This window comes from Peromyscus maniculatus, chromosome 3, assembly GCF_049852395.1.
Source record: "Peromyscus maniculatus bairdii isolate BWxNUB_F1_BW_parent chromosome 3, HU_Pman_BW_mat_3.1, whole genome shotgun sequence".
Taxonomy (NCBI): Eukaryota; Metazoa; Chordata; class Mammalia; order Rodentia; family Cricetidae; genus Peromyscus; species Peromyscus maniculatus.
The window spans coordinates 112,169,173-112,183,325 of NC_134854.1; the positions used below are offsets into that span (position 1 = coordinate 112,169,173).

The following is a 14,153-nucleotide window of genomic DNA, read 5'->3' on the forward strand; positions in this document are numbered from 1 at the left end:
GCTTCCAACAACCCCTTCAGAGGCACACTTCCAATGCCCTAAATTCCTTCCACAAGGAATTTACACTGTACCATCTAAAGGCTCCACTTCCCAGTACTACCACAGACTATGGAAGCAAGTTTCAGCACATGGCCTTGGAGGCAACATCCAAACCAAAGAAGCACGCCAAGTTCTTCACTATCAACATCTCAACAAGCTTGTCATCAGATAGGGGTGAGAAGGACAGACGGAACATAGTTACAGATACACAAGCAGTTCAGTTAAGTGCCCAGGAGCTTCAGCTCCCGAGGAGATGCCTAAATGAGGCCCTGAACACATCCCACTCACATCCAGGGAAGAACAGAAATGTACTTTGCAATCAGGGGTGGGGTGGAGGGTGGCCTGCCAGAGCTGGGAATGGCACAAGCAAAGACACACAGGGAAGGAATGCAAAGGTCCTGAGGTTCAGTCACAAAGATTACTGGTGGGTATATTTAAAAATTAAGGTACAGAGGGTTGCTGGGCTCCCCCTGAGAGGCTTCTGAAGGACAAGAAGCTAAAGTTTATTCTGCTATCAACTGGAATCACTGCAGCTTCTGAAAGGGACTGGGCCAGGATTTTCTTTCCACAAAAGAGTCTGGCAAAGGAGAAAGAGGTACTTAAGATAATGAAAGCATGGAGGAAGTGTGGCAACACAGGGGTGCAGATCATGAGTGGAGGCTGAGATGTGTACTTGCTGGACAGTGGACAAGGGAATGGATACTGAAGATACTAAGGGAGAGAGTTAGTTAAGACCTGTCTGAAGGCACAGACAAATGAAAGAGCAATTCACACAACAGCATATACAACACATCTCACTGCACAAGCCAAAGGAAAGAGCACGTTTGTATATAGGCTTGGGGAGAGTCTGAAAGGATTCACGAGAAATTGTGAACAGTTGGCATTTAAAAATAAGATGCATTCTGCAAGAAGAAAAAAGTCACAAAGTAATGGAGGAGAGAAAAGATGTCAGTGAGGCTCTCAGCCTGGCTTGCTGTAAAGAAGGAGGTGTCACTGCCGAGCCAAGAACAGCCAATGTGAAAAGTGTTCCGAATGCATCCAAGTAGCTCTGACCCTCTGCCACTCCAGAAACAGGTGACTGCACACAGGGAAGAAATCAGGGAGTGACCCTGTGAGAGAGCCCAGGAGCAGACTGGAGAAAGGAGGTCACTTCTCAAACTCCAGAAAGGGGCAATGTACTAGCTATTCTTGGTTGCCAATTTGATGACATATGGAACAAAACCCCAAAATGGAGGGTACACCTGTGAGGGACTTTTGCTTAATTTGAAATAGGGAGATCCACTTCTAATCCAGCTCCTTTTAACCCATATCTTGAGGCAGGAAGACACACCTTTAATTCAGACCTTTCGTCCAGACCTTTCATCTAATCTGGGCCATGCCTTCTGCTGGGAGCCTATAGAAGGACATGAAAGAAAGAAGTTTTTCTCTTTGCTGCTTGTCCTTGCCTTGCTAGCAAGTCCATCCCTTCACTAGCATTAGAGTCTGCTGCTTCTTTGGGATTTTAGTATATATACTCGAGACCAGCTGAGACATCTGGTCTTGTAGACTGAGCAGTTACTAGATGCTTGTACTTTCTGTTCTCAGCCAGCCATTGCTGGATTAACTGGACCAAAGCTTGTAAATCATTCTAATAAATCCCCTTTATATAGAGAGTGAGAAAAATTCATTCTATAAGTTGTTACTCTAGAGCAGTGGTTCTCAACCTTCTCAATGCTGTGACCCCTTAATACAGTTCCTCGTGGTGTGGTGACCCCAAGTATAAAATTATTTTCCTTGATACTTAATAACTGTAATTTTGCTGCTGTTCTGAATTATAATATAAATATCTGATATACAGATGGTCTTAGGTAACCCCTGTGAAAGGGCCATTTGACCCTGAGAGAGTTCACAACCCAAGGTTGAGAACCACTGCTCAAGGCAGACAAACCCCAGCATCAGACCCAAATGAAAAAGCACTGTGCCTTACAGGGACTCCTTGAGTACACGCTACATGTCAGGTTCTAGCTAAATGCATTTTCTGTGCATGGCTATTTTACATTAGTAGAAAACAGTCAAGGAGGCTGGAGAGCCACCCATGATCACAGATGATCTAAGTGCTAAGACCAACACTCAAACTGAACCTTATCAATAATAGTGACACCTGTACAAAGGAAGGCAGGAACATGGTGCTCCCTAGAGGGAAGGAAGGCAGGAATATGGTACTCCTTGGAGGGGAGAAAACCATGCTATGCAAGGGCTCACTCAGGAATTTGCAGCCACATTGCCTCCACTGACGAGCTTTATGGAGCCAGAAGAGGAGGAGCAGTAACTGGGAATTCAGCAAGCAGTCAATATGAAAATTAGTGCATTTTCAACCTCACAAATCTTACTGTCTAGACACAGTTGAGAAGTCACAATGTGGAGGCAGCTTTGGCAGTTCATGAAGGTGTCAGCTCTCTTGTAGGCAAGAGAGGTGTCACCATGGTCACTAGGGATAAGAAGTGGCTTGCAGGCCCACCAGGCCTACGTGACCATGTTCTTCCCACGCAGTACCATGTTTTCCAAGGTCTCATGGGTGCCAGGCATTGTGCAAACCTAGACAAGTAGGAGACCAAATCTGTTTTGTGCCCTCTCCCTGCTTGGATCCATGGCTCCTGTGGGCAGAGGCACTGGATCAGCTGTGCACCAAGGCAGTGTCAACTGGCTGATCTCTAGAGGAAGCAGTTTACCTGACATCTCATTGAGTCAAGCTCTTGGGGCCCAGACACCCCAGCCCTTGAAGAGGCACTGCCTAATCTTGCAGTGCTAAAGACTCCTCTCCTTACTGGGGCTGTTGCCTTGGAGACAGCATTCCTAGTCCTTCAACTTCTTATGGGCTGAAATTAGACCCACCGGCTGCTCAGCACAGATGTAAATCCCAGAATGTCAGGACAAGAAAAGCCCTCGGGGACCTCCGACACCAACCATGGCACATGACACGAAGTGCAGTACACACAGCTGCCTGCCTGCTGGGACCAGGTGGGTGACCGAAGCAAACAAAACAGGCCTAGCAAAGAAAAGCAAATCATGTAAGGCTGTGGTGGGAACAGTGGTAAGGGCAAAAGGGGACAGCCGCCTTGTCGCTCACACAAAGTGCTGCCATACGGAAAGACACCAGACTGTCAATGTTTTTCCCCCTCCAAAAAAGCTAAGAATCAAATTATGTAAAGTCGCCCAATTTTTAATTGGTAGCAATTAATTCAAACCTATTAATAACATAAAGTTTCTGGGCTCACGGTTGGGGGCAAAAAAAAAAAAACAGCCAATGTCTTCAAATCCTATCCAGCTAGTATCACACTGATCTGTAGCAGACACTGAGCCATATCTAAGTGACTCCTGCTCACCAGGCAGAAGGGAGTGGGCAAGTAAGAGATCGTATTTGGCTCAGAGCAGGAACTAGTAGGAAGTGAGAGGGTCTGCATGTGCCACTGAGAAAGGCTCCTACAGAGGGCAATCCCTAAGGGAGAAGGAGATTCAGCCAATCAAAGGGGGAGAAGAAAAACTGATCCAGAGGATGGAGCCGCAGGCCAGACCAGGAACAGTGCAGAGCATAGCAGGAGAGTATTGGCCACAGCCCAGCTGCATGAAAGGGTGCAGAACATGGAGCTCCCAGTGAGTCTGGCACAGCAACAGGCCTTTAACCCAGAGGCGAATCCAGTGACACAATCAGCCCTGACTCTCAACAGTCTGACAGAAGAAATGGGAATGCGCTACTTCCAAGAGGAGGACAAACCAGGGCACAGGGATGAAGTTTCCCTGGTCTGTCTCCTTTGACCCTGAGTCTTATAACCATTTGACAGAAAGCTGCCCAGAAGTCAGATGGAGAGGAGGGTATGGACCTGAGCTGAGGAGGAAAGCAGTAGACCAGGGCTGGAGATGTGGCTCAGGGGAGCTTGCCTAGAAGCAGGCCCTTTGACCCATCCCAGCACAGGCTGTTCGGGGAAGAGCAGTAAAGACAAGGGACAGAGAAACAGAAACTGCTGGCAAGACTTGTCACTAAAGACTGAAAAAAGCAGTGAGGGTGACTGCTGACTTTACAGATGAGGGGCGGGAAGGTGGAGCCATTAACCTAAGAAGCAGGCCCTTTCTAAGGGAGGTAGAGGCAGGTGCAGGTAGGTCCCATGTGGACAGTGAATTAGATGCACACACAACATGTGCTTCACAAGGGGACATAAAGAGGCACTTGTAACAGCCACTCTGGGCTGGAAACTCAGACTCCAGAAGTTATCAGCTAATGACTGAGGATAGTAGAGAATGACTGGGGCTGAGGTACAGGAGGGGCAAAGGGAAGAACCAGAAAAACGCTCTGAAGCATCTGTCAGACCTAGGCAAAAAAGCAGTGTCCTGGATTGCTTTCTGTTGCTGTGATAAACCACTCTGACAAAAGCAACCCAGAGAGGAAAAGGTTTATTTCAAATGACAGGGCAGGAACTCAAGCAGGGGAGAGGCAGGAAGCACTAAGGCAGGCTGCTTACTAGCTTGTTCAACTCAAGGTCAACTACCTTTCTTGTACAGCCCAGAGCCCACTTGCCTAGGGATTCTACCACTCAGCATCACACTCCTACATTGGTTAGCAATCAAGAAAATGCCACACAGACACGTCCATGGGCCAATCTGATGGAAGTAATTCTCAACTGAAGTTCTCTCTTCTTGACAACTAAAATTATGCACCACAGACAGAAACTGCAGTTTTCATCCTAAACCCAGAAATACTAAGAGCGAGCAGAGCTCTCCCTGCCGAATGGCAGGACTTGCCATCCTCAGGGATCAAGGATGCCTCCAGAGCTACACCTTTATTTCCCAAATGAAGGTATCAGCCTTCCAACAACCACTCCTACATCTACATTGTTTTTTTTGGGGGGGGGGTCTGTGACACAGTTAAGGTGCACTACAAAACTTCATCTTACATGAGGGTAGCACCCCCAACTCAGAAGGTCAGATGGAAGTCCCTGCATCTCTTTATGTTGTTTAAATGTTACTACTGGCAATACAGGGATCAAAAGCAAAAAAAAAAAAAAAAAAAAAAAAAAAAAAAAAAAAAAAAAAAAACTCAAACTGTGTGCATAGTCCTCAACTGTGATCTCATACACTCTGAATCTGGGAACTAGGAGTCAGGAGGGAGGGTACCAAGGAGAAGTCTGGGCCTTCATATCCTCTGCCTCCACAGGTAAGGAAGGACAGAAAGACCTAAAGTGCTCTGCCTCCCAACAGAACTCGCTCTTCCAACACTTCACAACTAGCCACAAGATATGTGACTAGTGTCAGAGCATTAATCAGAACTGCACATGTGGAGCACTTAGCCCAGGGACTGGGGCACAGTGTGCACTAAAGCACTGTGTGCTGGACTCTACATTCTAACCCAGACAGCCTTCACTGGAAAGTGGAAGAGAAGCTAGCTGCTATCTCCTGGCTTTCCGAGCTGGCATTTCCTTTTGTGGCTCCATCAAACTATACTCATCTAACTCACAAGTCAAGAAGAGCTTTACAGCTGAAAAACACTGGAGGGGACATATGCTCAAACCCTGGAATGCACCTGTGCTAAATGGGTGCATGGAAATGCTACATCCTATCTGTCTCTCTCCAGGGTCAAGGCCTTTGTCCAGGTCTTCCTAGATCGCTGGTTTATCTCACTGACTTTAAGCAAGTCAAACTAAGACACAGGACACAACCAGAGAACAGACATGGTAGACTAGACATGAGCCTAAACACAGAGTAACATCTATCAGGAACAAAAGAAAGACATGGAACAAGGAAAGAGGATAATACATAACATGATTACAGCAGATGTGGGACATCGAAGGAGGCAAGCTCAACACTTGACAATAGCATGGTGAAAAGAAATCTGCTGCACGAATGTGAAATAAGTCCATAAGGCCTTGGAAAGGTATGACTCTCATGCTCAGCAGCCAGTGTCAGCTTCGATAAGGGCTGTCAATTCATTAAGCCAAGTTTGAAATCCACAATGTATAGCATAATAAACCAAACATTCCAACTTTTACAAGTTAATCTTTGTCCTCTCAGAATTTCTAAGAGATAAACAGTACACAAGAGCTGGAAAGAAAGGGAGACACAGACTAAAAAATAAGAGCACCAAACCCTTAAAGGAACCTACACACAATCTACAGCTACCATGTTTAACAAGGGAAGACTTGGGCTTTCTCCTTAACCTCAGGCAAGGACATTACTCTTACCACTTCCATTCAACATACACTGCTGAGTCCAGCCAGTGCAATAAGAAAAAGAGGGTTGGCAACAAGGCTGAGAATAAAAGCACTTGGCATACAAATCTGACCCGAGTTCAATCCCCAGGACCCAAACTGGAAACCGATAACCAACTCCCAAAAGTTGTCCTTTGACCTCCATACACTCACCACGAACCTGAGCACATGCATGCACATGAAGATTAAAAAAAGGGGGGGGGGGGGACTGGAGAGATGGCTCAGAGGTTAAGAGCACTGACTAGTCTTCCAGAGGTCCTGAGTTCAATTCCCAGCACCCACATGGTGGCTCACAACCATCTGTAATGAGATCTGGCTCCTTCTTCTGTACACATAATAAATAAATAAATCTAAAAAAAAAAAAAAAAAAAAAAAAAAAAAAAAAAAAAAAAGGAGAGAGGTGGGCATCCAACTTAGAAAGGAAGAAGTAAAAAGTCATTTGCAGACATCATCTTAACCACAAAATATCCTAAGGAATCAACAAAAAAAGTTTAAAGGAACTAAACAGTCTGCAAGATCAATATGCAAAAATCAACTACATACAAGCAAAGGAAAACCCAATGATAGAATTAAAAAAATACTTCCACTCACAATAACACCAAAAGAACAAAACCCTTTCGAATAGACTGAAGGAAAGAAGCGCACTACTGTGCACTCAAAGCCAAAAGTATTGCTGGGAAAATGAGGGGAGACATACTAACCTGAGACAGTTTTCATACCCACAGGCAGGCAATGCCACTGTTAAACAAATGTGGTGCCTGGGGAGATGGCTCAGGAGATAAAGCACTTGCCCCTCAAGCATGAGGACTGAAGTTTGGAATCCCAGGACCCACATAAAAGCCAATGAAACATGGGGGCCACCTGTATTCCCAGTAGAGACAGGGAATTCTGGGGTATGGTGACTGTACAGACTAGCTAGAAATGGCAAGTGCCAAGTTCATAGTGAGACTCTGCTTCAGTATAGGAAAATTGAGAGCAACTGAGAACCTACAGTCAATTTTGAGTCTCTACAAGCTCATGCACACATGTACATATCACCCATGCACACACAGTACACACATTCACATGCAAAAACAAAAATAGCAATTCCCCAAAGTGGAGTATCCCAACAGAGTTCTTTGTACAAAAGTTGGCAAACTAATCTTAAAATGTAGTACATACACATGCAGAAGGTTCAAGACAATTTTGAAGAACAAGGCCAGAGGTGTTGTACTGCCAACTTCTGAAACTATGGAGCTATAGCAATCCAGACAGAGTGGACCAGGCACAAAGACAGACACAGGGATCAATGGAAAGAACTGAGTATCCAGAAATAACCTCCTATTCACTCGATGCATTTTATGAAGGCTCCACAGTAACTCTGTGGGAAAAACAAGTCTTCTCAACAAACAGTATAGTAAATAAGTATCTCAAGCAAAAAACAAATATGTATTTCTCAGGGTTCAGCAAACTGATACTTGAGTCAAGTCCAACCCACCACTTGACGTCCTACACAGGTTTTCAGTGGCACATAGGTATACCCATGCATTGATGGCAAAACTGGGCAGTTACGATAGACTTTCTGGTCTATAAAACCCAAGTACTTACTATGTCCTTCCTAGGATGATTTTGTCAATCTCAATTTTAAAACTACCTCCATATACACCATACACAAAAACTAACTCTAACAGATGATGGACCTAAATAGCAAAAACTATAAAACTCTAAGTAGAAAAAAAAGGAAGACATTTTCATGACTTTAAAGTAGGCAAAGTTTTCCTAAAGACAATACCAAAAGTACAATCAATGGTTTTTGAAGTTTAAAATTATAAACCCTTGCACTTCAAAGACTGTTATAAAAACAGAAGCAAGCCACATATTGGAAGAAAAAAGCTTCAAATTAGAATGTAAGAAAGGGTTTGGATCCAGCAAAGAGAAAACATTACTCAATGATTAAAAAAGACAACCCAATTAAAATTGGAAAAGACCTGAATAAACATTTCACCAAAGAAAGTATGTGGGCAGCAAAAAAGCCCATAAAAGATGCACATGAATCCTTACTAAAGAAACACAAATTCAAAGGGCTACATGGGTGCTATTTCACAGCACTTCTAGTCACTACAATTCAAACAACAGCAAGAACAAATGTGGGAAGGAGATGAACTTGAACACTCAGGTACTGCTAGTAACACCAGAAAATGGGATAGTCTCGTGAGGAACAACCTAGAAGTTTCTTAAAAAGTTAAACTTAACCCTTTAAGAATGACCCAGAGAATAGACTCTCAGGTTTCTAGCTATAGGAAATGACAACAATAACAAATGTCCACAGCAGCTTTATTCATTATGGCTCAGAATGGAAACAATACAAATGTCCACCAATGACTGAATAAATGAACACGCTATATATCCATACAATATAGTAGCCTTCAGCAACTAAAACTTTCACATGACAGGCATAGACCAACAACAACCACAACAGAGCACTGCCCAAAATGTTTAGCAGGAGCCAGAGAGATGGCTCATTAGTTAAGAGAACTGGTTGTTCTGAGAACCTGGGTTCAATTTCCAACATCCACATGGTGGCTCAAAACTGTATGGAACTCCAGTCCCAGGGGATCCTACACTCTCCTGCCCTTTGTGGGCACTGCACATATGTGACACACAGATATACATGCAGGCAAAATACTCATACACATAAAATTTTTTAAAAAGGAAAAAGAAGAAAAAGTTTAGCTGGGTGTGGCTTAGTAGTGGAGCTCTTGCCTAGAATGCACAAGACTGGGTTCTATCCCTCCCTACACTACAGAAAAAAAATTACACTAAGCAAAAGAAGCCAAGCATCTAAAATACACAAACCCACCTACACGGATTATCCAAAAAAGGCAAACTTACAGAGGAAAAAGGAATAATTGTCACCCAGGGTTGGGGATAAGCAATAGGGAGTGTCCTGGACACAAGATAGCTTTCAGATCTCATAAATGTTCTATAAGTAGATTAGGTGACAGCTGCCCAATCCTGTACATTTACTAAAAAATTTTGAAATGGTAAATTTACATTTAAAATACATCTCAGTACAGTTTAAAAAAAAGAGAGAGAGAGAGAGAAAAACAAAAATCGACATCACCCTTGAAGGCCACTCCTGACTAGAGATCTGCAATGTGGCCTCCAGACTAACGTGTTCACAGCCTTGCCTGGCATCCAGGGCCCAGGCTGATCCTGTCACATGGCAAGCCTTGTAAAGCATCTTCACCCCTCACGGAGGCCAACCATTCTAATGTTGCTTCAGAGTCAGAGCTTGAGCCAAGTCTTGCACTAATTCACTGTATGACCTTTGGGTTACTTCATGTTGCTGAACCGGCCTCCTCCTTTGTGAGATTCAAATGACATCTGACTTCTAAGATGGATGAGGACAATGACACAGCACAAGGTCAGCATGTGCAGAAGAAATGTCCTTAATACACTTGGCACAGCATTAGCACAGTAAACATATGTATTCTTCCCAGGGCTAGCTCAGGTCATACCTAATCTATGTCATCTCCTCAGTGAGGCATTTTCTCAACAACCCACCTCAAACAAATATAAGTTTTGCACGCTTTTAATTCCTTCTCAGAACCTAAAGCTTTTAAATGTTTTGCCTTTTTGTTTTCTCTCTAGTCTCCAAGATGGCAGAGCACCTGGCTTTGTTCCTCATCGTTGTAAGACCAGACCAGTGTCAGGTAAATAATACATTGGCAGCATCGCTGAGCGGCTCCGGTAGTGCTCTGGCAAGTAGCCTCCCTGGCATCTGAATGTTTGGGGACTGTCTCCTGTGTATCTGACTAATCTTTCATCGTATTTCCCTTCCCCAGTGGTCCAGAATCTGCCTCATAGGTGTAATGAGTAATGATAAAGTTTATCTAGCCAGAAGGATGGAATGAGCTGGAATGAGCTCAGGCACCCGGCTGAATAAGTGGGTTCCTGAAGTGTGTGGTGCAATAGGAGGTGAATAGCTGAAAAGGAGAAGTGGTTTGGGAACTATGAGGAGTCTGAATTTCAACAATCAGCCAAGTTCAGCTGAATTACTAGGATGGCAGCTTATACAGGTGGAAAAGAAAAAATAGGCATTTATAAGACATTGTTGCCTTCTCTTAAAAGACCGTGAGGTTCAATGTACTGACCGAAACAATCTTCATGTATTTCATGCATGCTTGCTCTGAAATCAGGAGTTGAATATAATTGCAGCATTTTGCATTAATTAAATTTCTTTTACCTTCCACAGAATTAGGGCTTGAACTCACTATGTAAATGTATTCAAATTCACATGCAAATGAGCAAGGCCCTAACACTTGATTTTAAGGAAACAAGAGCACTGGGATCAAGCCCCAGGGATTAAATACAAGTGGTCTCTAAGAATACTTAATTTCTTCTGAAAGAGCTAGGGCAGACATTCTCTTTTGGAATCTACCTCTTATTGACTTCTCATATGTTCACTAGAGCAATTGCTTTATTGATCTGATTTTAAAATTTTTATTATTGATTTTTACTTATCTGCCTAAAGACCAGGTAAACTCCTCAACCCTCAAGTAACTACTAATAACAACAGACCCTTCACCAAGTATTTCTTTACCTTAATGTCCTTTCTTCCACCTTCCTCTTTAAAACCAGGCACACTGGACATGGTTTTCCCAACATGGGGCCAAGCACCTCACTGACTACCCCTAGACAAGCCATTTAGTCTCCCAGATTAACTATAAAAGGAAGCTAACAACTATTGAAGTTCCACTCAGTTTAATTACCTGTAAACTAAATAGAGTACTAGCATCCCTGTCAGGCCAGGCAGAAGCAAAGTCAAAATTTCAGGCTGCCAAAACATGTATCATCAGGCTGGAGGAAGTCTGATAGATCTTAGTTAGTCCCAAATGCTACTCAAGTGGTGCCTTAGGAAGGCCTTAGCATCTCTAAGCTTGATTTTCTATCTTTACATTGTTTACACTAGGATGTGGAAGGATGATTCAGTGATTAAAAACGCTTATTGATCTTCAAGAGGACTTGAGTTTTGTTCCCAGCACCCAGAGCTGGCAGCTCACAATAACCTGTGACTCCAGTTTCAGGGAGTTTGACATCTTCTTTTGGCCACCCTGGGGACCTGTATGCATGTGGGACACATACAAGCAAGCAAGCATGTGCACATACACACAAAAATAATTTTTTTTAAAAAAAGAGAGAAAATGATTTTAAAGACTTTTTACTCTACAGAATTATTATGAGAACAAGAAAAAAATGTCAGAGTCGCCTCCAATGGTACTTCTCTAAACCTGGGAAGACTCAGGCCTGCATCGCCCCCCCCCCCCAAACAAGAGACCCAGTGACAAAGGTGAAAAATATCCTGAGCCAAGGCTATCTTCCTCAATTCTACCTCAACTTCTTACCTCTCAGCCTTCAACAGAAGCCATCTTCTCCCACTTAATTCTTGCCCCAAGCCAATACCACCTGGGCAGGACCTAATATGCTGCACATTCTGAGAGGCCCTGACAAAACATCCTGCATGTCTTCTCCACAGTTTCCTTGGTAGTACCCAGGATAACCTGCCCCCTTTTATCTCAAGCGGGGCAAATGAAACTCAATAAACAACTCCTTCATGTAAAGTCACACAACTAAGGAGCTTAGATGTCAGACTCCTGGAAGCCTTTTTCTGAACCTCCTCTCTAATTCACCTAGACTCAACTCAGAGTATTTGGTTTATTTCATTGAGTTCACTCATGTAAGCACTTAACTATTCGCCAAGGACGCACTATGTGTCATGCACAGGTATAGAAGGAGGCAGAGCACAGAGGTTTTAGAAACAGCTCTGGAGTTGACCTACTTCAGTACTGGGCCTCTTGCTTTGTTAACTACGAGACCTTGGACAAGTTAGGCCAATAGCACCTCTTAAGTGACAAAATGGGCTCAGAGACCACACATGTGGTGGTGTGTGACTTTAATCCTAGCACTCACGAGACAGAGGCAGGCAGATCTGGGAGTTCTGGGCCAGCCCGAGTTAAATAGTGTGACCCTATCCCAAAACAAACGGGGAGGGGGAGGGCACTAACAATTCTACTTCTCATAGGTCTGTTGAAAAATAAGTATCTGTAAAGGGCTGCCATTCTGCACTAAAACAGGAGCTTTTATTCTTCTAAGTTCTGGGGATAACGTCATGAATCACACAAGAACTTCAGCCAAGGAAGCAGCTAGAGCTCTAACGGGAAACGCAATTTGTTTCAAACTGTGCTGAGTGCTGTGAAAATCATAAACGTGTGACAGTGGTGTGGGAAGCTGCTTGAGACTCTGTGGTCAAGGAAGGATTCTTCGATGACATCTGAGCTGTAACATGATGACAGCCAGATTAACAACTGAAGAAACATCAAACAGCTGGGATCTTCTGGGAAGAACAAGGAGGTCCTGAGGCAAAATAAGAGTATGTATGAAGGTGAGGAACAGGCCAGGGAAGGGATGCAGAGGTCAGGGGGCACTAGGACACCTTGTAAAAGCAAGTGAGGTGTTCCCTCCTCCTCGACAAGGTAGACACTCACTATTAAGGTTTCAGGTAAAGGGTGGATGAGGTATATGGTAGTTAAAATTCCCCCCTGTGGGGGCCTCACGAAGGCACGTGATCAAGATTGGAAATGGAGGAACACCTTCAAGAAGTGCTACAGCACACGCAACCAGACGCACACGCCAGTCGAGATGGGGTGGAGTGCGGAACACATCCGGAAACCGGAGAGTCAAGGCAGTGGAAAAACGACTTGAGGCGGCCGGCTGCCCCTGGGTGCCAGCGGCCTCCCCCATCTATCTGGTCCCCGAACGGCGGCTCCCGCTCCCGCCCACACGCTCCTCGGGCCCGCGCCCTCCCGCCGCGCCGCTCACCCGGATGCCCTGCAGCACCCGGACCCGCTCCTCCTCATCCATCTCGAAGGACACCCTTCGGGCCTCGGCGCTCTCGGCGCTGCCCATGACAGGAGGCGTGCAGGGCGTACGGCCACGCGAGCCGGCTCCACAGCAACCAGGACGACGCCGCTCAGAGCCCTACGCTCTTCACTCGGGACACAGGCCAGCAACACCGCGTTCTATTGGCTGCTGCTGCTAGCGCGCGTTGCCTTGTGGGAGTTGTAGTCTAGCATTCTAGCGCCATAAGAGGCTGGGGGGGGGGGGGCGTGGTTCTCAGAGGCTGAGGTCCTTTGGGCTGGAAAATTGGATGGAGGGCCTAACAGACACTGAGGCAAGGTCAAGGTTTCTTATAAATGTTGTCCCGAAAGCAAAGCAAAGGTCGTGTTCTGAGAAGAAACTAGCAAGGATGCTGAGGCAACTGTCCATTGTCTGTGTTCAAGTTAAGAAGTACTCAGCTGCCAAGTACTGAGCAACGACCTACCCCCCCCCTCCCCCGGGAGAACTGCCTTCCTAGGCTTCAGTCATGAAGGAAACAAATTCCAAACACAAGTGAATTTAATGTAGTACATGGGAAACTGCACTGTAATGCCGTGAGACAAATTAGTAAATCATGGTAACCTCATAGGGGGAGCATTTGAGACCTAAATATGAGTGTAGTCATCCATAAGAAGGCCTTTGTGTACACAAACTGCTCTCCCTATGGCAGGGTTCAAGAGGTCAGACTTGGACATGGGGAAGATAAAGATTTTATAGCTTAGGGGTAGGGAGTTTCCAAATGGGAGGTTGGGCAGGCAAATAGTTGGAGTTATAAAAGCACCTCTTGTGAAATAAAAATATGGTTGGAAAAGTGGTCCTAATAAGATAGTCATAACAAGATGATCATAACAGCAGATAGTCATAATAACCTTTTGAAACAAAAGCATGGTTGCTGTTTCCTGGCACAGGCAGTACAGAACCATTTGTAGTTAAGGTTACAGGTGGGGCATAGCCCAATCC

At 44.7% G+C, this 14,153-nt stretch overlaps 1 protein-coding gene across 1 annotated transcript in view; it reads right to left on the bottom strand.

Annotated features, from left to right (window-relative positions):
- The window catches only part of Chchd6 (coiled-coil-helix-coiled-coil-helix domain containing 6), a 212,837-nt gene extending 199,516 nt beyond the window's left edge, over nt 1-13,321 (bottom strand). Inside the window, exon 1 of the mRNA XM_006994771.4 lies at nt 13,137-13,321. Coding sequence (XP_006994833.2) covers nt 13,137-13,223 — 87 coding nt within the window. The 5' untranslated portion in view covers nt 13,224-13,321. The remainder of the gene's footprint in view (nt 1-13,136) is intronic.
- Nucleotides 13,322-14,153: the final 832 nt, after the last annotated feature.